The 27,561-nt window shown below is 44.1% G+C and overlaps 1 protein-coding gene and 1 non-coding gene across 2 annotated transcripts; both read left to right on the top strand.

Annotated features, from left to right (window-relative positions):
- Nucleotides 1-129: 129 nt before the first annotated feature.
- LOC128112016 (butyrophilin subfamily 2 member A2-like) lies at nt 130-20,002 on the top strand. Its single transcript, XM_052740668.1, has 5 exons — nt 130-6,543; nt 8,466-8,518; nt 12,504-12,905; nt 14,303-14,587; nt 19,667-20,002. The coding sequence occupies exons 2-5, from the start codon at nt 8,467-8,469 to the stop codon at nt 19,693-19,695; spliced, it is 768 nt and encodes a 255-aa protein (XP_052596628.1). The 5' UTR covers nt 130-6,543; nt 8,466; the 3' UTR covers nt 19,696-20,002.
- Nucleotides 20,003-27,173: 7,171 nt separating this feature from the next.
- Trnak-cuu (transfer RNA lysine (anticodon CUU)) lies at nt 27,174-27,246 on the top strand. Its single transcript has one exon. It is a non-coding gene; the product is annotated as a tRNA-Lys (tRNA).
- Nucleotides 27,247-27,561: the final 315 nt, after the last annotated feature.

Raw genomic sequence — 27,561 nt, 5'->3', positions numbered from 1 at the left:
CGGAGGGAGCCGTCCTGGCTCCCGGGAGGGCTCGGCCTCGTGGAGCTCCGGCTGCCGGGCGAGCGCTCTGGAGCGTGCGCGCTGCGGCGTCCTTTATAGTCGGGCGGCCCCGCGGCCTTGGCCGCCGGAGTAAACAGCTCCGGGGCTTGACGGGCCCGCCCTAGGAGGGCCTGTGCGTCACGGGGCGCCGCCTCCTTTGTTCTCGCTAGAGACCAGGCCCCCAAATCGGCCGGATCGGGAGAGCGCAGCCATGACAGGGACGGAACCCGAGGATTTAAAGTCTGCGGGAGAACCGGCCTGGTGGCGCACGCCTCTGGTCCCTAGACTGAAATGTAGAGTCGGGTGTATTGAGTTCGAGGCCAGCCCGTCCTGCAGAGCGAGCGAGTCCCAGGCCAGCCAGGGAACAAAAGCCCTCTTCGAAGCTAAGGCCCAAATTAGAAATTAGCTTGATTGCAATTGCCCCATCTGGAAAACATGCTTCAGGACCTTCCCTACTTGCCCTTCAGGATTTTTTTGTTCTTTTGTCTTTTAAAGCAGCATTGTAAAAGAAATATGTGTCGAATAAGAACTTTACCCACTTCAGTTACAGAATCACTCGCGTGGGCTCTGGTCTGTTCTTGTGGTTGGGAATGAGTCTGGGAACTGGATTGAGGAGGTCTCTTGATTCGAGCTAGTTTACATTGAACTCTCCGAGAAAGCACTCACAGTCCACTGCAAGTGAGAACCAGAATTTAACTGGGAAACTCTTGACTCAGCCTCCGATTTAGTAATTCCGGTTCATGCATTTTTCATCCTTATCCCAATTTCAATCTTTTCTGAAATTACACTTTGTAATTTTAATGGAAATGAGAAAAATACTTAGTTTTGTTTCTTACTGAGCTTAAATACAAGAAAAACTAATGGCATTAAATTCCTTTCCTCCTAAAAAGAAAAAAAAAGAGCTTGTCATCAGTCATGTAAGTGAGAGACTTCATGCTTCTTCACAGCGAAGCTTTTATGATTGAGTTGTCGTAGAAGGATATAGTCTGTCAGTTTAACAATCTGTGGGTGGATTTTTTTTTTTTTTTTTTAAAGTCTGTGCTGGGCATAAGGAGGCAGGAGGATCTCTGAGTATGAGGTCAGCCTGGTCTACATAGTTTCAGAACTGCCAGGATAACATGGAGAGACTGTATTAAAAAATAAAATTTGTGCCACACCTTTAATCCCAGCACTCAGGAGGCAGAGGCAGGCAGATCGCTAAGAACAGCCTGGTCTACAGAGTGAGTTCCAGGACAGCCAAGGCTACACAGAGAAACTCTTGTCTTGAAAAAATGAAAACAAAATCTTCAAGTGTCTTGCAAGCATCTGATGTGAAAGTTTCTTTTTTAAAATGGACCTTATTTCAGATCAAACTAACATTCTAGAAGGAACTCTAATAGTAAAAAATACTTAATGCAATTTCATGCTTTAAAAATGTGTATCCTTGATAAAACAAACAAACAGCAATAATGTAAAATGTAAAAAAAAATGTGATTCAGGAAAAGAGCTAAGATTACACATGAGGTAATGGGGGAAAAGACGACCTCAATAGTAGAAGTTGAAGCTACGTAGAAAGTTTTGAATGGGATAGAAACTAAATTCTTTTAAATAAACAGTGGAGGACAGAGGGTAGAAAATGGAGCTTTAGCAAAGAAATGTGCAAACTGACAAAATTTTAAGGATACTGCTTGCAGAACTGAGGTATGACCCATTTTAATAAACATTTGACTATTGATCTATTTGTTGGATTTAGGATGAATGTAAACATCATTGGACAGAAACGATCTTCTAAAAGTTGAACATGGTGTTTTTGAAGCTATACCAGGCAAACTATAAATCTTAGTGGAAACGGTATAGCTCTTCAATCAGAACAGGCTCCCACACGGAGAAAAGATCTTTATTTCTTTTGTGTGCACCCTCCTATATTCAACTCCCTACCATTGCAAATATGATTTCTTTTTATGTAGATGTACTATGTAACGGGTTTCTTCACGACTTTTTCATACTTGTATATCATTGTATTTTGCTCCTTCAATCCACCATCACCTCCCTTGCCCCCCCCAACCCTTTCTTCCCTCCAAACTATCCCTCTGCTTTCATGTTACGTATGCACGTGTTCTGCATATGAGGGTGTGCAATATGTCTCTTCCCCTTCCCCTCCCCTTCAAAACAAACCTTCCTTCCACTCAGTCTATTGTCTATACACACAGACACACAGACACAGACACACACACACACACACACACACACACACATTTATCTATATATGTATCTTATCTACATATGGAGAGAGATTGATCTTAAAATACAGATTCATGTATGAGAGGAAACTTGGGACGTTTGTCTTTCTGAGTCTGGTTTATTTCCTTTTACACGATGCTCTCCAGTCTTTCCTGCTTTGGTTGTGGTGTTGTTGTTGTTGTTTTGTGGGTTTTGTATTTTTTTTTCAAGACAAGGTTTTGATGTCGAGGGTTCCTGTGTGTAACACTCCTGGCTGTCCTGGAACTCACAGACATCTGCCTGCCTCTGCCTCCTAAATGCTGGGATTAAAGGTGTTTGTCACTATTCCTGGCTAGGCTACCCATTTTTACAGGTGTAATTTTTTTAAACTTATTTTTATTTTGTGTTCATTGGTGTTTTACCTGCATGAATGTCCGTGTGAGGGTGTTACTTGGAACTGGAGTCACAGACAATTGTGAGCTGCCATGTGGGTGCTGGGAACTGAACCTGGGTCCCTTGGAAGAACAACCAAAGCTCTAAACCGGTGAGTCATCTCTCCATCCCCCAGGTGTAATTTCTTTCAGACAATTTTCACTGATTGGACTAGTGTCTGACTTACCTGGTTGATTCTTGTTTTTAATGATTAGGTTAGATTGAAAGGTCCCTGAGAGGAACGTCTTCATTTATGAATATCTCTCCAACCCCCACAGTACCTAAGCTTTTGAGTAGCGGTATATTTATAAATATTTTTAGTTGAAAGAGTACTGACATTTACTAAAAATCCGCACTTATCAAGAACTTGACATTTAATTTGATTTTCCACATCAGATAAATTATATGTCAAACAACTTGGAAGTTTGATGTAATTTATTAAAAGGAGCTTTTGTCCAAACTTTAAAGGGGAGGAAATGTAAACTGAGAAATAAAGAGTAAATGCCTTCTATGACATAGACAAGTGACAAGCATAGTTGAAATTTAGCATTACGTCTGTGTGACTCCAAAGTCCGTGACCTTTAAATTACGACACACTGAATCATTGTACCTAGTCTAGTGTGTGCTTTTTTCCTATTCAGAATGATAAGATTGTCCAAACAGTGAGTAGACAGGATTTCAAAAGATATCTACCCATTTGTGTCATTTCAAAAAATATTGTGATTATTAGAGTTATAGGGCATTTGGTGAGGGTGAAGATTTTGTGGGTGTCAAGCACACACCCAGGGTGGACCACTTAGCTGAAAACAAAATTTGAGGTGATGTGCTTTTGCTATGTGCCCATACTTCAGGACCACAGGCCTGGTGGGTGCTGAGCCAGACAAGCCCATCTGTAGACTGCCTGGAAACCTGTCATTTGTACAACAGTGCCCCAGTGAAGAGAATCAGAAGTGTGTAGCTGTGTGTGTGTGCAAAGACTTGCTAAGGCCTAGGGTTATTGTTGCCTGTCGGATGAAGGTCAAATGCTCAGATGGGCACACGGGGTTTTGAACTATTTCCACGGCAGAATCTTTTTCACTTCGACTTATCTACATACCCCTAGGATGGATTAAAGTTCTTCCATCTTCCTCTCACTGTGGTTCTAGTCTTAAAAAAAAAATCAGTAACTTGGGGTCAGGCATGTGGGTACATGACTTTAGTCCCAGCACTCAGGAGACAGAGACAGGTGGATCTCTGTGCTTTTGGGGACAGCCTGGTCTACAGAGTGAGTTCTAGGTCAGCCAGGGCTATGTAGTTATCCTGTCTCAACAAACAAACAAACAAATCAGATCACTAACTCCCTATCTTAGGCAAAATTAAAGGTAGGCTTTAGTGATTCTTTTCCTTTTTTAATATTATTTTTAGTAAGAATACAAAAATAATGGATTTCTTCATAATATTGTGCATATCATTGTACTTTGCCGTAAGGTGTAGTGTGCCAGATACTGTCCTATGAGCTTTGTGATCAATATTTTACTTAATCCCATCTCCAAACTATAAAGTAGATCACATTATCCCCATTTTACATACAATAAAATCAAGATATGGGAGAATTAATTAATTTTCCAAGTCACAAGAAATGATGGAGCTGGGTGCCAATACAGAGGAACTTAATTATAGTGATCATATTTTTTTTTTAAAACATTCAATCACTGCCTGGCTTAGTTACTTTTCTGTTGCTGTGATAAAACACCATGACCAAGAACAACTTATAGGGGAAAACTGATTTGGCTTATAGTTTCAGAGGAATAAGAGTCCATGTTGGCAGAGCAGAGGTAGCAGTTGGTAAGTAGCCAGAGCTGAGAGCTCACATCTCAGGGACTCCCAACAGAAAACGTAAAGAGCACACTGGAAAGGGTGCATGACTTTTGAAGCCTCTAAACCCACCTGTTGCAGGATATTTGATCACACTGTGATATCCTGAGACTGTGTTAATAAATTTAACCTTGAATAAGGGGGCGGAGCCAGTGACTAGCTGACCGGAATTAGCCATAGAGAAGTCAAGAATACGGATAGAGAAGATGCGCAGGAAGGAGTAGGGAGACACTTGGAGATTTGCTCTCTTCGATCTGGGAAGTGTGGAGAGAAGGTCAGCTGGTCATTCCTCCTCTGCCGCTTCTTTGATCCATCAGGTTTTCACCCCAGTATCTGACTCCCAAGTCTTTATTGGTCATAGAACAACTTAGATAAACACAACACCCACCCCTGGTGACATACTTCCTTCAGCAAAACCACACCTCCTAAGCCTACCAAAGTAATAACTGGACACCAAGTATTTAGATGCCCAATATTGTGGGGGAATATATCATTCAAAATACTACACTGACTTTAAGGGACTTCCTGTGTATGAATAGAAATAAAGCACGGATCATTGAAAGTTGCAATTTTAGAAGGGAAGAATGTGCGTATCACTCAAGCACATGAAAAGGTGATACACATTAGTCATTTGGGAAATATGAATTAAAGCCACAGCCAACTACTCATGTGTTGTTTTCTGTCAGTTTAGTGGCTACACCTGAATCTACTGATATTTTAACTACCATCTGCAGCCCCTGTGGCCTTGGCCTGGTGGGATTTCTGGTCTCACTGGCACCAGCTCTGCCTCAGCCACCAAATAGAATTTTTAACGAAGTCTCTATCATTACATTTACCAATAAAGACTCAGGAGTCAGATGTTGGGGTGAAAACCTGCTAGATCAGAGAAACTGAGAAGCAACCAGCTGAACTTCCTTTTTGGCTGGAAACCCAATCAAGAGAGGGTCTCTTCAGCCATCCAAACCAAAAAAGACCCCCAAAACTCCAAGTCCCTCCCTACTCCTTCCTGTGCATCTCTCTATCCATCTTCCTACTTTCTCCATAATCTCTATGGCTAATTCCTGTCAACTAGTTGCTGGCTCTGCTCTCTGATCCAAGGTTGATTTTATTAACACAGTCTCAGTTTTCACTGTGCGATCATATATCCCACAATACTCATGCCCACCTAGAAAAGCTAAAATAAAATGGTGATTAATGTTGGTGCATATGTGGAAAATAGCAATTAACCCTCACAAGCTGATGGTGGGGATGGAAAATGGTGTAGTCACTTTGGAAACCCATCTGAATGGTCTGAAAAGGTTTAAAACTGGGGTTGTCATATGACTTAGTAATCCCTCTCTCAGGTACATACCAAAGAGAAAATGAAAAAGTCATCCCAAGCATGTACACACAAATGTTTGTGACAGCATTGTTCATCACAGTCAGGCAGGGTGGGGGAGAGACAGATGAAATTAACCCTAAATCCCTAAACTGATAGAAGGTAGATAAAATGTGGTAGATCCATACCTCTTCAGGAATACACAATGAAAACACTAGAATTGCAATCCCACCATCCAGAAATAATCCATTATTATATGATACATTTATTTTCTTCCTCTATGAGCACACATTTCCCCTCACAAGGCTGACATTGTATATCATGTTATCGTGTGCATATAAAGTTTCATACTTTATTTTTTTCACCAAAATTGTATAGTAAGCATTTACCACATACTATTTTATTAGTCTTCAAAATTTTGATTTAAAAAAATGAGTGCAGAATAATTGCCCAGCAGAGGTTTAGAGCTTTCTTTTCAGTTCTCAACATAACACCTTGAAAGACGTTTTAAGCTAACAACTCTGACTGTAAAAATATCGTCTCACAGTTCTGTACTGAGCATCTGTGGCAACAGGTTGGTAATAGCAGTATCTCCCAGCCGTCTCCCTGAGGACTGCCACACAACTATCCCTTCAAAGACTTGCTGGCTCTGCCTCACTTGCTTCGGAGCTGGCTGATCAAAGAAACCAGCTGGCATACAGGTAAATGCTTTGACTGAAGAGACTACTTGGGAGGAATTGCTGGCCAGTCAAGCGACTCACAGTGTGACTGAAGTGTTGAGGTGTCTTTGCCAACTGTGTCTTGTTCCTTCACGCTCACATTGCCACAGCCATGCTTCACAGACTTCTCTGTGATTTTTCCGCAAATCAGACATCAAGAAGATTACAAACACTAGAGGCAAGGCCTGGCGATGTGACTGGAATTTTCTGTTTTAGGATAATTTGCTCTCATTATTATTCGTGCATAAATCTCTTGGTTTGAGTTTTGGGGGGAGGTTGTTGTTTTATTTTTTCCCCTTTATACAGTGAGACTTTGTAAAAATATTAAACCAGATGCATTTCATTCTATTAATGAGTACTTATTGGATCTAAAATATATGGGCTACTTTGATGGATATTTAGAATAAGAGGAGTGCCTAGTCCTGTTCTTGAGGAATGAGCAGCAGCCCAGTAGAGCTGTAGTTAAATGTGAATGTAAACAGCTGCAAGACAAAGTTGATAAGTTGAAGGTGACTTTAGTATTCTTGTCTATTAAAATGATTTTTACATTAAGCCTGTGTTACTGTTAGGATCATTGAAAACAAGCTGTATTAAATGTGTAAGAGGATCACACAGCGGTGCAAAGGGCAGAGGAGTGGAAATTCTGTCTAACTGGAGTTGAAAGGGATCAGGAAAGCCTTGGAGTTTCTGTCTCTCCTAGTGATGAAAAGCTTTCGTATCCAAAAGAGCTGACAAAATTCTGTTGAGTTATCAAAAACACATGCTGTATTTTCAGACCTTTTCTCCATGTCATTTGCTTATCCCTTTTCTCTGTTAACTACAATAGCCCTAGTGGCTGTTACTCGTAAGCTTACCTCTTCAATCTATATTAATTTAGGTCTGGTTTCAAAATATCTTGCTGTATCTTCCATGGAGAGGTAGTTGACACACAATTATACTTATAATGTATCATAAGTAGCCCTGGGGGATAGTGGTGGGATTTCCCCCGGCTTAACAAATAATAGGAAGTAAGGAGGCAAGAATATATACTGAGAGGGAATCTTTATCCTGCCTTTCTTTGAAATAGAAAGAGATAAAGAACATGTGAAAAAATAACTGCCTACAATGTGATTTGTGTGATAAAATTATGCTTAGGGTGATGCAGAAGGAATGATTAGCTAGCTGTGAGGTGAGAAGAACTTCAAAAGGGCTGCCTTAAACTGTGTATGCATGGGGGTGGGGGATGAGATCAGGAATGGTACAGGCAATGATGGGAGTGGGGTGGGGTGAGGTGGGGTGGCACCATGATGTCGGGATGTATTAGTGGAGTTTAAAGTGTGGAGAACTAGCCATGGCAATGGTGGAGCACACCTTTAATCCCAGCCCCCCAGAGGCAGAGGCAGGCAGATCTCTCAGTTCGAGGCCAGCCTGGTCTATAGAGTGAGTTCCAGGACAGCCAGGGTTACACAGAGAAACCATGTCTTGAAAAAACAAAAACAAACCAAAGCCAAGACAAAAAAGAAATAAGGCCAGGTGGGAGGTTGGGTTCAGTTTGAGTGTTGTGTCTTTATCTGCATACAGACGTACTTCTGTGTTAGAGCTCCTCGAAGTGGTGGAGTTGTCCCTCAGAAGACATTGGCACATGGAGTACAGGTTAGGGGAGCCTCTGTCAGCTAAGGGTACCTCTGCTAGGTCTGGAAGGTAGAGGCGGTGCTGATGAAGAACTGTGCCCCCCCCCCCCACACACGGCTGTGACTATGGGACCCAGATTATCTCTTAGCCAAACACATACACACACACACACACACAGACACACACACACACACACACACACACACACACACACACACACACACACGGCTGTGACTATGGGACCCAGATTATTTCTTAGCCAAAGCAAATTTCTGCCTTTTTGTTTCTCACAGAATGGCTTTCTTTCTGATGTGGGCCAACCTGCTTCTACTTCTTCATGGTGCAGGTGAGTCGTTTTTCAGAAACATTGTACTTCGGAAACCATTCTGGAGATAGTGAGGACAATGATGGAGAGATAAAAAACAAAATCAAGCAAGCCACCAAACATCACGACCAATCAAGCAAATGATTTAACCTCCTCAAAGCTCAGTCTTGTTATTTATTAAATGTGAAAAGCAAATACTGTATTTGCATTACAAAACATGAAATGTGTGGGAGAACATAACATAGATTTTGTAACATTAATTCTATTTGTCCTAATGAGAAACCCCTCCCTCGAATTTAGGTTTGTCCATCTGAAGCCATAGTCACATGACCAACTTAACATCTGTGTTCATCGCAAACTTCCAGACAGAAAAAGAAGACCTCCAGAACCCCCACCTTCAAGTGACTTTGAAAAGTACCAAATTTTAAGCTGGGCGGGTGGTGGCGCATGCCTTTAATCCCAGCACTCGGGAGGCAGAGGCAGGCAGATCTCTGTGAGTTCAAGGCCAGCCTGGTCTACAGAGTGAGTTCCAGGACAGGTGCAAAGCTACACAGAAAAACCCTGTCTCGAAAAACCAAAAAAGAAAAGTACCAAATTTTAAAATTTCAAAGTATTTGAAATCAGTCCTGTCCTAAACATTCTGGATGGTCACACCACACAATTTTTTAAATTCAACTTTCTGTACTCAAGTCTGCAACACTGTTAGTGATGCATCAGGTGCAGATTTTGACATTGTTAATGTAATTGAGCTTACATGGAGCGTGTAATCGAAAGTTTCTAAAAAGCTACCGTGCAGGCCAACCCTGCAATATAACTACTCCACTCAGCGACCAAGCACGGTCCTTGGGGACATGCTGTCTCACAGGAGCCCACAGAGGTTCTCCTCGCCGACGGGCTGCCGGGCAGCCGCAGTGTTAGAGCGTCCTTAGACCTCGGAGATAACTCAGAAGTTAGTGCAAGTCTGGTTCACTGGGTGATATTTCTTGGCTCTTTTCACTTGATGATTGAGGGGTGTGTGTGTGTGTGTGTGTGTGTGTGTGTAGGTAAAGGGACAAAGTCACTCATATTAAAATTGCTACCGAAAACGTTAAAAAGAACGAGTGTGAAGGTAGTTGAGAATGAGGAAGGGACATCATCTAGGAAGGTCCATCTAACAATATATTTTATAACAATATTATCAATCTGGTATGATGTGTCACATGCTATATAGCAGGGCGTTAGACAACCATCATATTTCTGTATACTTTTCAAAGTATTTTCCTACATTTTTAGCCTTTCGATATGTTTTTGTCCTAGGCTTTTAGACCTGGGGGAGCTAAAGACACAACAGTTTAGAGACAACAGTTTGAAAAAGACGAAGGACGTATTTATAAGGCACATGGCCTTGTGTAGACAGGCCAGTTAGAGACTGGTGACTTCCATCCTCAGCCGATCCTGTCTCTTAGATTCCAGAGTGGAATCCTTTTCTTCCAAGACCGTAAACGGTACAGCTATAGCAGGAGCTCAGAGGTTGAACCCTAGATGATAAAACTGATGATCCATCAAAGAATAAAATTTTCCTATATTCTATTATATACATATAACACGTTCCTATGAGAGGGACTGGGATGAGTGCAGCTGCACACATTTGTTCTCTTCCCCTGTGTCCCTCTGGAAGATGACTGAGTTGTGTCACATAAAAACAGTCACTAAAATCCCAAGGTGGTTCACAACCACCTGGAGCAGGTGGTGTCCTAATTATATAGACAGAAATAAACGCAGAGAGATGAAGTTGCCCGAAGCCACATGATTAGTATGGGCTTACTTAGCACTAGAGCTTGGGTTTGTAATTTTTCAGACCAGGACTTTAGAAACCACTATTGGAAATGTGCAAATCCATCCTTCTAAACATGGTGTAAGTTGTCTTTTCCTGTGCTGTTCCTTCTATATTGCCTTTCTCTGTACTCATTCATCCGTTTCCTCGGTAATTGATTTCCTTGTCACCTTTAGAAAGAATGACTACTATTATCTGAAAGAGCACATTTCAGATGGAGAGCTTTGGAACCAGAGTCCTGAGACTCAACAGAGCCTACTACTGCCCACAAAGTGACCTGTGTCCCTGAACAGCCCACCTCCTGGTGTTAGATAGTATTTGCGTTAATGTAGTCTGCAGATTAAGGTTAAAACCAGGAAAGAAAGGTCTTATGATATGTTTAGCATATTGTAAACACAAAATAAATATAAACTGATAAAGTCAGGGTTCTTTAGCATGAACACCACACGCATCACACACACACACACACACACACACACACACACACACACACACACACAAAAATTAGGGGAGGTGTCTCAAGAAAGCCAGAGGTATGATTCTGATCTGAATCCAAAGACCTGAGACCCAAAAGGAGCCCATGTCTCACCTCAGGTATGAAGGCATGAAAAGGATTGCCCAAGCATTTGGGCAGGCATTCTTAATACTGGTAGGTCAGCCGGCTGTTTATGTTCTATTCTAGATTCGGATAGAATGGGGACCACTCATGTTAGGGAGGGTAACTGCTTTACTCAAGTCTGCCCTTTCAGTTGTTAACCTAATACAAAAGCCCCCATAGACACCCATAGTAACACTTCACCAAATATCTGACAGCCCCATCAGCAGCCATCAGGTCTCTGCGAGCTGGGATGGGCAGACTGTGTCGTCTGTCCTCTCGAATGTCCTCTACTGGATGTCTGGCTGGCTGCATTTTGCTGATGGCTTAGAAGCTTCCTTGACCACTTAATGTGATACCCGGATTTGCTCTTAGTGCTTAACTTATTTTTCTTGCATTTTGTCATAGCTCATTTTTATATCAAGCCACACTCTTACTGAGGCCCCCACTCACCAATTCTTCCTCCTTTTTGGAGAGAGACAGAGACACAGACAGACAGACAGACAACAGATGAGGGGGGAGGCAAGCAAGTTGAAATTCTACTGTTACAGTCTTCAGCTGTTGCTGGTAGCAACCTCTGGGTGGGTTCTGGGGGAAATAGTTTGAAAACATCCCGTCGGGTGACCTGTCAACTTTCAACTATCACACGCCAGGAATCTAGACCAAGCTAAGAACCCACGAGTGCTATACAGTCCATGGCTGTGATCCCCACAGCTATCAGGCCCCTAGTGAGAACTCTGCCCAGGCTGGGAGGGGTTTGCGGCAGGTAGGGTAGGTTAGTTTACTGAAAGATTTTCATGTATAAACCATCTTTCCTCCATTCCAATGTGCCTTCCTGGGTTACAGAAGCAGAGAGTAAGGAACGTTGTCAAGATTGCCGCGACGCTGAGGTTCTGGGAGTGATGCCCGCTCTGTCAGTCAGATACGTTGACAGAGAGGCTGAGCTGGCAACTGACTGAAGAGATGGGAAGGTGATGGTCCACAGTGCATGTGACGGTTCTCTTTTGCCGGTGTGAATCTGGCAAGCACAGCTTGGGTTTGGAGCCAACACCTGCGCAACACAGGTCCACTCTTCCTGCCAGGTCCACTCTGACAGAGCCACCTTGCTGGGTCATTCTGTGCCTAGCCGAACGCAGGGGCAGGCGGGACACACATTGCAAGCCGCACATTCCCTGCACATCTTTAGGCTCATTTCTCCAGCCTTCTAGTGATTTTATACATGACCAGTCCCCTCCAGTAAATCCTTCTCTGTCTCACCTACTGTTGCCCCTTACCCTATGCAGTGGTCATTGGCGTGTGTGTGTGTGTGTGTGTGCGTGTGTGTGTGTGTGTGTGTGTGCGTGTGTGTGTGTGTGTGTGCGTGTGTGTGTGTGTGTGTGCGTGTGTGTGTGTGTGTGTGTGTGTGTATGGTTTTTCGAGACAGGGTTTCTCTGTGTAGTTTTTGGTGCCTGTCCTGGATCTCACTCTGTAGCCCAGGCTGGCCTTGAACTCACAGAGATCCGCCTGGCTCTGCCTCCCGAGTGCTGGGATTAAAGACATGCGCCACCGCTGCCCGGTCATTGGCTTTTACTAACTCCATTTCTTCTTTGACAATCCAGTGTCAACAGAAGAGGTTCGGGCCCACCCATTCACCGATGTGACCCTGGACTGCGAGTTCTCCTTTATAGAAAGCACAGAAAACCTTGAGTTTTACTGGGAGAGAGAAGACATAATAGAGGAATATGAGGTGGAAGACCGTGACTTTTACCGCTTTTTTAGGTACTACGACTTCTTTCAAGTGTTCACAAAGGTGGTTTACCAGTTTTACGATAATGCGGAGCAACTTGAAGAGCAGAATGCCTTATATGAGGGAAGAGTCTCTGTGGATCAGAGTGAAATCTCTGAGGGGATTCTGTCCCTTCTGCTACGAAACGTGGATTTCATGGACGAAGCTTTGTACAAGTGCTCAGCCATCGCCCCCAGCGGTAGAGGGGAGAGTACGGTCAAGCTCATAGTGGAAGGTAAAGGGACTTCATGGATGAACTTGGCTTCACGTTTGACCTCTGTTCATAGTACGCTCTAAATTTTCCTTCTGGGTGGTCTCATTTTTCTAGCCCAAATGACTTTATTCCTATTATAAGAGCAGTGAAATATCAATTTACTTTAGTTAAAACTGTTTCTCTGAACAAAAGGTGCTATGTCTGTCCCAGGATACATCACTCACTCATTAATATGAATGAACTGAAGGGCAGCCAAAGCTGCACTGGTTGAATCCCAAATGTTACACATTGTAACTGCCCCCCTACACACACACACACACACACACACACACACACACACACACACACACACATCTGATACAATAGTCCCACAGGAAAATGCTAAGGTCAGACATAGTTTAATGTGAATGGTGCTGAACTGGGAATCAGAAGACTGGAGTTGTACATCTGGATGACACTGGGCAATCCGTTAGCTTCTCTAGGCTTCACTCTTCTCACTATAAAGCATAGGTTTCAGGGCTGGAGAGATGGCCCCTTAGTTAAAGCACTGGTTCGATTCCTAGCACCTACGTGGTGGCTCACAATCATCTGTAACTCCAGTTCCAGGGGATCCAACCACTCTTCTGGCCTCCATGAGCACGGGGCATGTACATGGTACATAGATATATGTGTAGGCAACACACACACACATAAAATAAAAAATTTAAAAATATAAAAAAATAGTTTGAAAAACATTGATTGGGTTGAATCCATATTCCCCCAGTATTGTACCCTTACCCTCCAGTGTTGCATGAAAACTATGTCCCTTTGACAGAGAGCCCAGGGTGCTGAGTCCTGCAAGACAGCCTCCCTCTGGGGTAAGAGTTGAAAGAGATGGGAAGGTGATGAGAATTGTTTCTCAATTTTTTTTGTTTGTTTTTTTTGAGACAGGATCTTTCTATGTAGGCCAATCTGGGCTTGAACTCACAGCAATCCTCCTGCCTTAGTCTTCTGAGTGGTGGAAATTACAGGCATGTACCACTTCCCAATTGTATTACTTATCCACTGTGATTCCCCCATCTAAGTACTAAGTAGGCCTGGCTCTGCTTAGCCGAGATCAGATGAGATTGGGTTTGTTCAGAGTGGTGCAGTCACAGACTTTTCTGCGATTCTCATTTGGGGCATCTGAGGTCAGTGGAGATTCTGGAGTGAACCCACACCAAGAAGAAAAGATCCCCTAAATAAAGACAGCATCAGTGGGGGCCTACGTGGCAAGAGAGTCCCATTTTTCTCTCACTATGCTTGGGCCAAAATTTTAGCTACAGTGAACCCGGGAACATGTTTTCTCCATCAGGGTTAGCATAAACACCGAGAGCTTGAGCCTCCTGGGACTAAAACCAAAAAGGAACTAATTATTATTATTATTTTTTCCCAACCAGATTCTGAAATGCCCCAGGTGAAGTTTGAGAAGATTGATGAAGAAGATGTGGTCACATGCACATCCAAGGGCTGGTATCTCACCCCCAACGTGACCTGGTTAGACCGGGGAGAGAGGGACCTTAGCAACCACAGCACAGTGGAGGTCCTGGAGGAGCAGATGAATGGCTTGTACAGAGTGTACTCCGTCCTCAGATACCCAGTCAAGTTAAATGAAAAATACGTCTGCCACATTACAGAGACAAATGAAAACAACCGGCCCACCAGATCCATCCGGCGGTACCCAAGTAAGTGCGGCTCCGAGGGGAGAGTGACAACGGGCTGCTCTTCATCACACAGAAGCCACCACTCATTAATATTTACTGAACGCCAAATGTAGCAGGCACTTCGGAGCACTTCGGGGATTTAAAGATGCATCAGGAACAGGAGCTTGTAGCCTGGGGTCAGAAATGGTAGTGAGGTGAAGTCTCTCTGGGTTTGAAAAAAAGACTAGGCTTCGGGGAATGACAGCTCTTGTCCAGACAGAGATGGTTGCCCCTCCCAATGAGGCTCCTGTTCCTCTGCTTCCTGGTGTGACAGGCTGAGCGGTCATCACAGCCATCTGTGGGCTGCTTACCATGTGCCTGGAACTTCACATATGTGCTGTGTGTGTGTCCATGTGTCTGTGTGTGCATGTGTGTTTGGGGTGCATGTGCGCATGTGCAAGTATGGAGGCCAGAGGCTGATGTTAGTATTCTTCCTCGGTTGCTTTTTTGAGATAGGTTTGCTCACTGAATCTGGAGCTCACCGAGTCAGCTACACCAACTGGGCACCGAGTCCCAGGCATCTGCCTGGTTGTGCTCCCCCAGGGCTGGGATCACACCTGGGCACTGCTGCACTAAGTCTTTAGATGCTGGAGACCCATACTCAGGCCTTCGTGCCCATACAGCCATCTCCCCAGCCCACACCCGCTATTTTTAAATCTTTAACCCAGTCCTGCCAGATAATTGCTATTACTGTCCCTTTCTTTTTCTTTTTTTTTTTTTTTTTGGTTTTTCGAGACAGGGTTTCTCTGTGTAGCTTTGCGCCTTTTCCTGGAACTCACTTGGTAGCCCAGGCTGGCCTCGAACTCACAGAGATCCGCCTGGCTCTGCCTCCTGAGTGCTGGGATTAAAGGCATGCGCCACCACCGCCCGGCTTACTGTCCCTTTCTATATGAAGAAATTAGAACATTAAATAATTTGACCAAAATCTTGACTAATGAACACATACTTTAAATTTTTGGTAACCAATAACATCATCTATGTCAGTATATATCTGAAATTTATTGATATTACTTATCAAATTTAACTAGATGCCCTATATTTTGTCTGATAAAATACAGTAATAGAAACATTTAGTAAGAGCAGGAAAAGTTGAAGCTCAGGGATGATAGGGATGGAGCATTCATAGCTTTGGAAGAAGAAAAAGGAGATATGATAAAACTCTTTGCCTGGTTTAGGATGCAGGCAAGTGTGCAGGGTAGTGATTGCCCAGGCCAGCAGCACTGTCACCTCAGAGAACTCAAGGACAGGTCGGTTCTCGGGTCCCCTTGTGACCTCTGGAAAGTAAATCCTCGGGGGGGGGGGGGGGGGGGACTCAGTGCCGAGTTTTGATATGGCCTCAAGGTGATTCTGACCCACGCTCAAGTCCAAGAAGCGCTGGTATAGGATGTAAGCTGTGGTGGGTGGTAAAGACACCCAGAGCACCTCTGTTCTCCAGGGAGGGGGGATAGGGTGTGGTCTCCTCAGAGCGCTGTCTATGAGGTAAGGGAGGCAGAGCTCCCACGGCCTTCTCTCAGTCCAGCAAAACAGGACAAACCAGACAGACTCATGCATTTGAATTTCCCACATGAGCTGGCCTTTCCTTCAAAGGGAAAGGGGTGGGGAATGCTCACTTATCTGCCAGACTTTTAAGTCTTTCCCACACATTCGGATGAACTTGGTGTCTGTGAACATTACCGTGGGCCTCGGACTTTCTTCTGAGAACACTAGGATGCATTATTAATGAGTGGGCTTCAAAAGAAATACTGTTGTTTTTATCCTCTGAAATTTCAACACCCTTAAAATGTCCCAGAGCTATTAAAAAGTCCTCGTATTTGACTTCTTTCTATACCCTCATCTATGTATTTATCTGAGACCCTTGAGATCCGGCATCAGCCTGTTTTCCCAGCTCCGGAGCTGCTGTGTCTCAAGGCATAGCCATTGCTCACTGCTCTGGGCTTACCACGTCCTGTGACTTTCAGACTGGATCTGGTTTTTTTCCACAGTGCCAAGCCTTTGTGCAGACTCTGCCTCTCTTGGAATACCTCTCTTCTCTTGATCTGCCTCATGCACTCCTGCCCGTTTCCCAAGACTTGGCTCACGTTCGGAGAGCTTCTCTTCTGCTCCTTTCTATTTGTTCAATATTTTGTTTTGTTCATTTGCACATCAAATATTTGTTGAGCTCCATATCCTCTTTGTAGGTGCTAGATAACACCAGTGAATATAATGAGTTCTTACACTCTCGAAACTTTCCTACTGTTAGTGGGAAAAAGATACACAGTAAACAGATCATTAAAATGTGTTGTATGTCACCATATGAGCCCATTTACATGAAATTCAATACCGGGAGAGGGGGGAATGGAAAAAAAAATTCATCTATGCTATGTGAAGGAAGTCAGAAGAGTGGTATCCCTTGGAGTGGGGAAGATTTCTAGGGTACAGATATTATTCCACTTATTGGTGCGGGTGCTGGTTATATGGTAGTATTCAGTTTATATGAGATTTACATTTACAATGATGCTGGACACTTACATACTTTTCTGTATGTGTTTTTCAATATAAAGGAAAACGTGTATTATATCATATGGTGACTAGTCACATAAAGGAAAGCAAAACATTGGAAGCAGATCAGGAAGAACAGAGGAGGGAGGGAGAGTTGTAATGTTAGACTGTCTGTAGACAGCCTCACTTCCATGCTAAGATTCAACAAAGGCTTGAACAGAGATGTGGAAGCCAGGCCCAGAGGTAGGCAGGGATGGTGGGTTTGAGGAGCAGCAAGGAGGCCAGGGTTGGAATGGAAAGAGTGCAGGGCTGAAGACAGTAGAAAGATGAGAGGCAGCTAGCACTGTGTCGTTTCTAGTGGAGGACTGTAAGGATTTTTGGGTTTTCCTCATCCTGTGAGGAAGATGCAGAGCCCCTGGTGGCTTTGCACAGACAAGTGAAGTGGTCTGACTGGCATTTCACAAAGCTCTGTCCTGTTACTCTTGAGGGTAGACACAGAGAGGCAAGGGGGACCGGGGGCCCAGTTGGACTATTAGGATAATCCAGGCGAGAGAAGATGGTGTCTTGACCCCAGGTGCTAGGAGTGGAAATAACAAAAAGAGACTGGGTCATGTTTGCATTTCTGGAGGTAAAGCGAACAGAGTTTGTTGAAAGATGAAGTGAAGGGTATAAGGGAAAGAGGAGTCCATGCTCACTGAGATTTTCTCAGGAAGAGCGTGAGTAAATCCGTATCTGTCTAGAAAGTCCTGGAGTTTCTTTTGGGGGCATCTTTAGTTAGAGAAGCCCATGTGAGCCATTGGAGGGGAATGCTGAGTATGTAGTCACACATTCAATTAAGAGAAAGAGGCAGCCTCAGAAGCAAAACCTGGGGACTGTGAACCACAGATGGGATTTGAAGTTCCGAGACTGCATGTGCTCACCATGGAAATAGAATGCAAAAATGTAAAAACAAATAAATGAAGTTTGGGTGCTGAAGCTTGGGTCCCTTTTCTCTGCCCTTTACTCTTTTCACATCCTTTGTGAGTGGGTGAGAATGATGAAGAGAACATGGTAAAGGAGAAGGAGAAGGCATGGAGAGAGAAATAAATTGAAAACCAAGAGAATGTCATAACCAGAAAACCAAGGAAAAGGCATTTCAGAGAGGAAGGAATGTTTAACTATGAGAATACGACTGAGGAATCAAAAGAGATGAAGATGGAGAATAGGTTATTTGAGAGAGGATAAGTTAACTAGGAGTGAGCTCATGAGCTGAGTGTAAAGTTAGCCATGCCAGTGTTGGGAAAGAATAAAGCAATCATCTAGAAGAGACTAACTAAAGAAATAGAACAGGTTTTTTGTTTGTTTGTTTTTGTGTTTTTTTTTTTTTTTTCACTGAAAGCACTTTGAAGTTCATGATCATTACATTAAAATGAGGACACCGGGCACCACTGTGTGTTTTTCTCCAATCTCAGTTATTGGAGTGTAGACACAGAGGTAATAAAGTTGGGTCAACCAGATGTTAGAGTTCTGTCATGCTGCATGATAGATAGAGACAGATGGGTGTGGAGTGGTAGTATAATGGTCAGCAGTGGAATTTAAGATGATCTGGGAAAAATGAAGGATGGAAGTGGAAGGGCAGAGGAAAGGTGGTAGGAGGGCTGGGCTTATATCTTGGTGGTAGAGCAATTGCCCAGCATTCATGCAGCCCTGGGTTCTACCCCTAATATCTCCCTCAAAGTGGTAGAGTCACTGGATTCTAGGTCCTGGTGGCATTCAAAAACTCTTCAAGCTGGGGGACTTGAGATGGTGAATTGGAAAGACGCAGGTAATGGTTAAAGAGTAAGACTCTTGAAATTGAGCAAGGGGAGAAGTCATAGTTAACACTAACGTCATCATGTAAGGACTAACCATGGGGAGGGTGACTAAAACAAGACGTAGGCAAAGATCTTACAGGAGAGGAGGTTAAGGCTCAGATGGACGGCGTACACATGGGATAACGGCATTGACTCCAAGAAGAGGGACATCACGAGGTTGTACCATGCAAGGGTAGTGGGTAATAAGGTTGAATGATATTCAATTCTAAGCTAGAAGTTTGTAGAGAGATAGGAGGAGGAATGTTCCAGTCTGCAGTCTTTCCTTGTCTGGGATGATTTTTCCCCAGAGCATCCTGGAATGTGATGTGAGTTGCTGACCTATGACATCAGCTTCCTGGCCATCTACCCCAGTCCCACACACCTAACAGACAAGGGAGGGCCGCCCTGAGGCTCGGGTCTATGTTGCTCTTTTCTCTTTTTATCTCTGAAAGTTGATAGGAAATACTATTTTTTCCCTGCCCGTTTCCTTTTTTCTTCTCTAATTGTTCTCTAAAAATATTTGTTGAGTGAAGGAATAAATGAGCTAGTAAAACCAAATTTCATCTTCTAAATGGACAGCAATTAAGAAAATACTTTTAGGGTATTTTTAGAGTCCCCTTAGAGGGCTGCCATTCTTAGAGGGAACAAAGAATTCATTGCTACAGCTTTTCCTTCTTGTGCAGCTCTAAGAACGCATTGCAGCTGAACTGCTTCCAATACAAAACTAACTTACATTATCTTTTTCCTTCAGAGAAAAGGTTCGGTGAATATGAATATTGAGAGATCTGAATGCTCTCTGCCCAAGAACCTGCTGCGCCTTCAGTCAGTGGAGTTGCTGGTTTCTCTTGTGAGTGATGTTCTTTTTGTCCTGGACACTTACTGACCATAAACCAAAAACAGGAAACAAGGAGTCAGCCAGTCCAGACTGTTACATATTAACAGAGTCTGGCTTCTTGATCTCTGCTTCTCTCTTTTGTTTAAAAGATTTGTTTTATTTAGTCTCATTCTCCCAACATGTTAAATTCTGAGTCCATTTCCAAAGTCTTCAGTACAAAATGAAAGGAGATTAAAATCCTGGTGGATTGAGTGTCACGTGTCAGTTTCTTGTGTACTTCGGTGTTGAATGACTTGGTGAGTTCGGAGCAGAGGGAATATGTTTCCTCTACGTCAGGTTTTTGTTTCCTTTTGGGAATGGTGTTATTTGGGTCCCTGGCCAACCAAGAAGAGCCTAAGAGGTACCTTCCCCCAAATTATCATGGATATCTTTGCTAAAGTCCTTTTATGCATTACTGCACAAAAGCTGTAGAAATATCAGACATTCAAAGGTGAGGCTAACTCTTTTCTGTTCATCTAGTGACTTTTATTTTCTTTATTCTTATTTAGACACACATTTGATGATTTAATCCTCAAATAATAACTGAATAAATAGGTACAAACTACTATTATACCATCTTAAGTGGAAATGGAGACACAGGAAGTTGAAAGAACTTCCAGAAGCCTAAGATGTAGGAGAAGCAGGAAACCCAGTGGAAGAGGGGGAGGAAGGATTGTAGGAGCCAGAGGAGTTGAGGACACCAGGAGAACATGGCCCATAGAATCAACTAAGCAGGGCTCATACGGGCTCACAGAGACTGAAATGGCAATCACAGAGCCTGTATGAAGCTGTGTTAAGTCCTCTGCACATATGTTAGGCTGTGTAGCTTGGTGTTTTTGTGCGAGTCTTAACAGTGGGACTCGGGGTGTCTCTGACTCTTTTGACTACTCTTGAGACCCTTTTCCTCCTACTGGGTTGCCTCATCCAGCCTTGATATGAGGGTCTTCACCTAGTCTTATTGTAACTTATGTCATGTTCAACTGATATCCCCGAGAGGCCCACTCTTTTCTGAATTACAAATAAAATGAATCTTTAAAGAAAAGGCTAAATGGGAGCAAGTGAGATGGTTCAGCAAGTAAAAGTCCTTGTCATGGAAGCCTGGAAGCCTGAGTTCATTCTTGGGACCCACGTAACGGTGGAAGAAGAGAACAGACTCTATTAAAGTTGTCTTCTGCCCTCCACACGTGTTATGGCATGCATGCTCACACACGTACATAGTGTGCATACACATATAGTGGGTGGCTGTTCCAGCTTTGACCTGGAAGTCCTACCCCTAGTGAGGCTTCTGGTAACTGCCATGCCTACCTCTGACCTGCCCCTGGGGCAGGGCCGAGACAGGAGCCCTTAAGACTGAGATCCGGGCGTGCCGGGATCTTGGTTCCTGGTGATCCTGGATGCTGGATGGCAGACTGAGTCAGAGTTCTCCAGAGAACCCCACTGGACTTCACCTCACCTCTCCTGGATCCTGTAACCAACCCCTTTACTGGCTGTAAGTTACCCCAAAATAAACCTCCTTTTTAACTCCGTGGAGTTGCCTTGATAAATCCCCACATTATACACATACTAATAATATTAATAGTAATTATTATTTTATTAAAAGAATGACTAAATGAAGCTCGTGACTTTGTTTACTAACTTATGAAATACAGAAATGACAAAAGCGATGTCAGAGACGGCTCAGCAGGTAGAGGCACAGAACCCACACGGTGGGACAAGAAAACAGACTTTCCTAAGTTGTCCCCTAACATCCACTGTGTGGCATGGCTCCCCACCACGCCAATAAATAAATAAATATAAAAAGATACTTCAACAGAACAAAACAGTCATCCCAATGAAATACACCAGGAGTTACAAGAAGAGAAAGAAAATTAAGAAAGGCATTTGTGAAAGATAAAGAATACAGAAAAAAAAAAAAAACCCTGTTATCCTGACACTTTGGAAGCTGAGGCAGGAGAATTGTGAGGTTGCAGCCAGCTTGGGCTGCAGGGTAAGTCTCTCTCTCTCTCTCTCTCTCTCTCTCTCTCTCTCTCTCTCTCTCTCTCTCTCTCTCTCTCTCTCTCTCCCTCTCCCTCTCCCTCCCTCTCCCTCTCCCTCTCTCTCTCTCTCTCTCTCTCTCTCTCTCTCTCTCTCTCTCTCTCTCCCTCTCCCTCTCCCTCTCCCTCTCTCTCTCTCTCTCTCTCTCTCTCTCTCTCTCTCTCTCTCTCTCTCACACACACACACACACACACACTCACACACATTTCATAATCTGGATACGGACCTAGGGAAAGAATTTTAGAGCAAGCACAGCTGCCTCAGCTTCTTTGAAAAGGAAATTCCGATAGTTTGTGTATTTAAAACTAGGTCAAGAACTGGGAAGATAAAAGTCCCCTTTCTTCTGTAGGCAAAATTTTCTTCTTGCACATGCTTCACTCTCTTGACAGTTTGCCCGTGTTTCTGGGTTAAAGAATGCATTCTGGCCTCACTCCCTAGCTCACTGTTCTTATTTGTCCTGGAAATGCGTTCTTTTTACAGACCGGCGTAATTTCAAGTTTCTATTAGTTTCCCAGTTTTTATTATCTGACCACAGCGGGGAAGACCTACTCATCCCGATGCTGAGCACCAGGGTGTATTTTCCTCTTTGGCCCTCTTTGTTTGATCTGCTTGTCAGCAGAGTTGTGCTATTCCACTTGAGACACGGATGGTGATGCTTCCGTGCCAGCTTTGACCTCCGAGTAAGTCTCAGAGGTTTGCCTTCCTATCTGAATTCTCTGCATGGGATGTCCTTCAATATAAATTCCATGAATTGCATGATGTTTTTGTGAATGCTTTCTGTTGATGAGGCTAGGAGGATGCAGGAAAAACATATCTAGATTTTCTCAAGAGGTATTTTTCCTGATAGTCAGGAAGCTGAGACAGGAATATCTGGAGTTCAAGGGCAGCCTAGGCTATACAATGAGACTCTATCTCTAACAACAAAGAGTACAGGAACTTAGTAATTCGTAGTAAGCCTGCCCAATTCAACATTGTCCTCTCTCGATACATTTTCCATGGCTGCCATCTTGTCCCCACCCAGGAATACCGTCTCTAGATCCAGATCTAGATGGGCAGCCTAGATCTCCTAGCACCTTCGTATCCACCTGGAAGATGTATCCATCAGGACATCTCAAGACAACTCAGATTCAGCATACGGGAGACTCCCATGACTTCTGTCCCCAGCCAAGTGTCTCAGAATATGGCACTGTAGTCTACCTACCTGTTCCAGTCAGAACCTTGCAATCATTCTTAGCCATTACTTCTACTTCCGTACCCATTTACTAGCCAAGAACCAGTTCCTACCGAGGGTACCTCCTTAAACTTTTGATAACCCTGAGCCTATCATCATAGTTCAAATCACTATAATTTCTTTCTTCGTTTCTGTAGTCTCCTGACTGATCCGCTGGGACTTGCCTCTTCCTATCTCTGCTACCTCTAATAGAAAGCTGAATCTGGCCACGCCCTCCTCCGACCATTCAGCTCCATTAGTTTTCTGCTGTCCACAAGACACATACAGGCTGTACAAATATCTATGCCACAGGGCCAACAATGACTACTTTTTCCTTTGGCAGTTCACTGTTTGCCGAGGCCGTAACATGTTTGCTTCATTTAGCTTACACGGCAGAATTGTTATTTTCCTTTCTACAGGAAAGGATAGCTGCCACCACAATGAAGAACACCAAATACTTAGCATTCATCATTCAGGACTTTTAGATTTTCTGCATACTATATATTTCATTTTATTCTCATAACAACTCTATAAAATACAGATGATTATTATCTCCGTTTTACAAATGAAGAAACTTAAAGAACATCTGTTAATGTAGTCTAATAATTGCATACAGAGTGGGATTCAGACCCGGGTCTGAGCCTGTAGCTCCTCTTGCCTCTCCTCCGTTTTCACGTCTCCATACATGCTGCTCCCTCTGAGCGGACTCTAGTAAAATCCTACTTGTGCAGAGTTCAGCCTGTGGTTTGTGGTGGGTTTCTTTTCTTTTTCCCATCTTTTGAGATGGGCTCTCACCCTGTAGCACAGTTTGGCCTTAACTTTGTAATCCTCTTGCCTCGTCCTCCAGTGTTCTGATGTGTTGGGGCCCTAGGCAGGAAGAAAGGGAATGGACAAAGAGCCTCTGTAGCTTCCAGGGGACCACCGGAAATACGTCAGGATCAGTGGGCCAGAGTTTAGCCTTTGTGGATAATTCTCTAGTGCAAATGACAGAATCATCGATGGTCTTCGATGTAGAAAGCAAATGCTTCAAATGTCTGGACAAGGTCTGGGGTCTCCTTTGTTGTAAAAACTCTACTGCCGTAGAAATAAAGTTCTCTTGTACAACCAACCCAAAGATGAGAAGGAAATGACACCTGAGGACAGGATAAAGAAATGGGAAAGAACAGTTGTCCCCAAAGCCCCGCCCCTTGGGGTAGTTGCTCATGACCTTCACTGCTGGTTCTGCCCTGCTTTCTTTCCTCTCAGAGATGGTAACCTTCAACCGCCTCCTCTTGCAGCTGCCAAGGTCAACAGCTGCCTGCTCTGTTGCTCAGGACACTGTCCCTCTGACTCTGAGAAACTGTCCTTGAGCGCTTCACTCTGTTCATTAAATAAAACTAATCTGTGACTATGAAAATGACTAGGACTCTGTGTGGTCATGCTGATTCCTTCAGCGTCCCATCCCCCTTCCCTCCCTGCATCTGCATCTCCAGAGCACTGCGGTAGAGGCATTCATTCACCACCATGTCAAACCTCAGACTGGTTTAGAAAACTCCGCAGAGCTGATTGCTCTTTCCCAAACAAAATGTGTTTGTCTTTTATCTTTGTTACAATGCGCTCACAAGATAACACAGCCTGCTGACATAGTTCCCTAGGAGGAAAGAGCTGGTTTTGATTGTACTCGTCATTCTTACTCCTTTCCAGGGACTACAGAAACATTCACTCAATTCTACACTTCCTTCATCTGTTCACACTCCCCCAGTTCTCATCTGTTAGCGGTTGTATGCATCCACTTTTTCTCTTCTACAGATTCAAATGATGTCTATGGACCTAGAGCTCTTCCCAACAGGAATCCAACACTCCTCACTCTATCAGAATCATTGTAAGATCCACTTCCTGGGTAGCTGGATGTGCAAACGTGTAGGGGAGAACAATTCAGGTGGACACGAAGATACGGAAGGAGTTTTAAGGACTGGGCACACACAAAGTGTGAGAAGCACCCACTGTTTCCCCCATCTACTTCCTTGTGCCCTTACAGTCTTTTTTTTCTTTTTTCTTTTTCTTTTTCTTTTTCTTGAGACAGGGTTTCTCTGTGTAACTTTTGTGCCTGTCCTGGAAACTCACTCTGTAGACCAGGCTGGCCTCGAACTCACAGAGATCCGCCTGCTTCTGCCTCCTGAGTGCTGGGATTAAAGGCGTGCGCCACCACCACCCGGCCCTTAGAGTCTTTACATGTCTTTGCATGCTGTCAGAAACACTCTCCTCTTCCTCAACTCCTGTCCCTTCCTGTCACTTCTTTGGGTGTGTATCCACCACGCTCTCTCTCTCCCCTTCATCCAGTCAGACTGACACTCCTCTTCTGTTAACCGTCACCCATCTAATCTTTTCCGGTTCCTTTCTGTACATTCTTTCCCAATGAGGGCCCGCCTTGATCCTACTCAAAGTCTGAAGCCCAGATGCTCCCGCATCCCACATTCCCTCAATCTCTCTGATCACTTTCTAATGTATGGAGTCTACTTTTTATTATGCCTGCTATCCAGCTGTCCTTACTAGAGTACGGGCGTCACAAAACAGATCATTACACTCCCTCCCCACACTGGTCCCTGATGCATCCAAGCACTTAAAACAGACACTTAGAAAATGTTTGGACCATGATAAAGACACATAAAATAATTGCTAAGTGAACATAGATGGTATTGATCTTAGCCTCTACTTTATCTCACGAAAGAACTAGAAATCACTATTCATGAGTCATGAAACAGAGCAGATCTGAGGATGACATCACTCAGTTCAGATCCTCTCCTGAGCTTCTCATACTCTGTTCTGGAATGTTCCCGAGATTATAATTCTAAATTAAGTTTGTGCACGTTCCAATTCTGGTAATGACTGCATCACACCACGTTCTGATTTCCCTCCTGGGGGCATTTTCTGTGTTCATTCAGAGGACTTTTGAGTTGTCTTGTGTTTGTTTTCTCTCCTTGGGCTTCTCCAGTGGCACGTATTTTAAACTTCTTTTGTTTTAAAAACAATGGGAAAGATGGATACGTTGGCTTATACACTCAGTGAAGTTTGTGACGAGACAAAGAATAGCCCACATAATGTCAAAGCAGGAAAAAATAATTGCTAGTGTTAGGACACGTAGAGATGCACAAAGGAGATTTATTTGCCCCAAAGGGATGAAGAGCAGGAAATAAGAAACTAAGACAGGAGGCAGAGGACAAGGGAGAAGGGGACGGGACAAAGGAGAGGGGAAGGAATATTTGTCTCATAGGGGGACAGAGGACTGCCTCTGGATAGAGAGGAGACAGATGGGACCCACAGACAAATGGCCGTTTATAAAGGTAAAAGGGGAAACCCTGTGTTAGGATGGGGTCTTTGATTTTTGATTGGGCATGTTAATTAGGGCAGCCAAAAGGGCCTTCTGATGGCTGGACTTCATTTGATAGCTGGACCTTGGTAGTCAGCCTTAGGAGGAGGAAGTGTCCAAATAAGGGACTAGACCCTGGTGGTGGGGGGTGGCTTTAGGAATGTAATCTAATGGTTTTTAGTAAGGAAGAGGGAATAGGGGAGAAGGGCAAGGCCCGCCACTGCCATATTTACCATGGCCCAGCCTGTTCAAGTTCCTTCATTTTCAGTGGGAATGTTGTGTAGTGGGTAGCCATTCCAGCTTTGATCTGGAAGTTCCAACCCCCATTGAGACTTCGGCAATGTCACGCCTACAAGGCGGGGCCAAGGGAGGCGCCTGGGGACCCGAGAGCTGGATCGGCGGGCGCTCTCTCTGTTGCGGGACCCTGGACTGGAGAGGTGGACCGAGCAGAGCTCCAGAGAACACCGCTGGACTGCGATACACCTTCCCCAGACTCCGTGACCTACCTATTCCTTAATTTGTAAGTTACACCATTAAATAAATCTCCTTTTAACTACGTGGAGTGGCCTTAATAATTTCACCAATATCTGGCGCCCAACGTGGGGCGCCATTTGTAGCTGGAGTTTTCCTGCCTGGCCCACAGTCAGGACAAATCTCTCTCACCCGCCAGTCCCAAGCCGCTCAAACCCGATCAAGTAAACACAGACACTTATATTGGTTACAAACTGTATGGCCGTGGCAGGCTTCTTGCTAACTGTTCTTATAGCTTAAAATTAATCCCACTTCTGACACCAGCCCGGCTAGCTCAGTCGGTAGAGCATGAGACTCTTAATCTCAGGGTCGTGGGTTCGTGCCCCACGTTGGGCGCCATTTGTAGCTGGAGTTTTCCTGCCTGGCCCACAGTCAGGACAAATCTCTCTCACCCGCCAGTCCCAAGCCGCTCAAACCCGATCAAGTAAACACAGACACTTATATTGGTTACAAACTGTATGGCCGTGGCAGGCTTCTTGCTAACTGTTCTTATAGCTTAAATTAATCCATTTTCCATTAATCTATACCTTGCCACATGGCTCGTGGCTTACCGGTATCTTCACATTCTGTTTCTCATCATGGCGGCTGGCAGTGTCCCTCTCTCAGCCTTCCACTCCCAGCTCTATTCTCCTCCTTGTCCCGCCTATACTT

The sequence above is a fragment of the Peromyscus californicus genome, unplaced genomic scaffold (genome assembly GCF_007827085.1).
Source record: "Peromyscus californicus insignis strain IS unplaced genomic scaffold, ASM782708v3 Scaffold_16__1_contigs__length_79575227, whole genome shotgun sequence".
Taxonomy (NCBI): domain Eukaryota; kingdom Metazoa; phylum Chordata; class Mammalia; order Rodentia; family Cricetidae; genus Peromyscus; species Peromyscus californicus.
The sequence above is the reverse complement of the archived record's forward strand: the minus strand, read 5'-3'. Positions and strand labels throughout refer to the sequence as shown.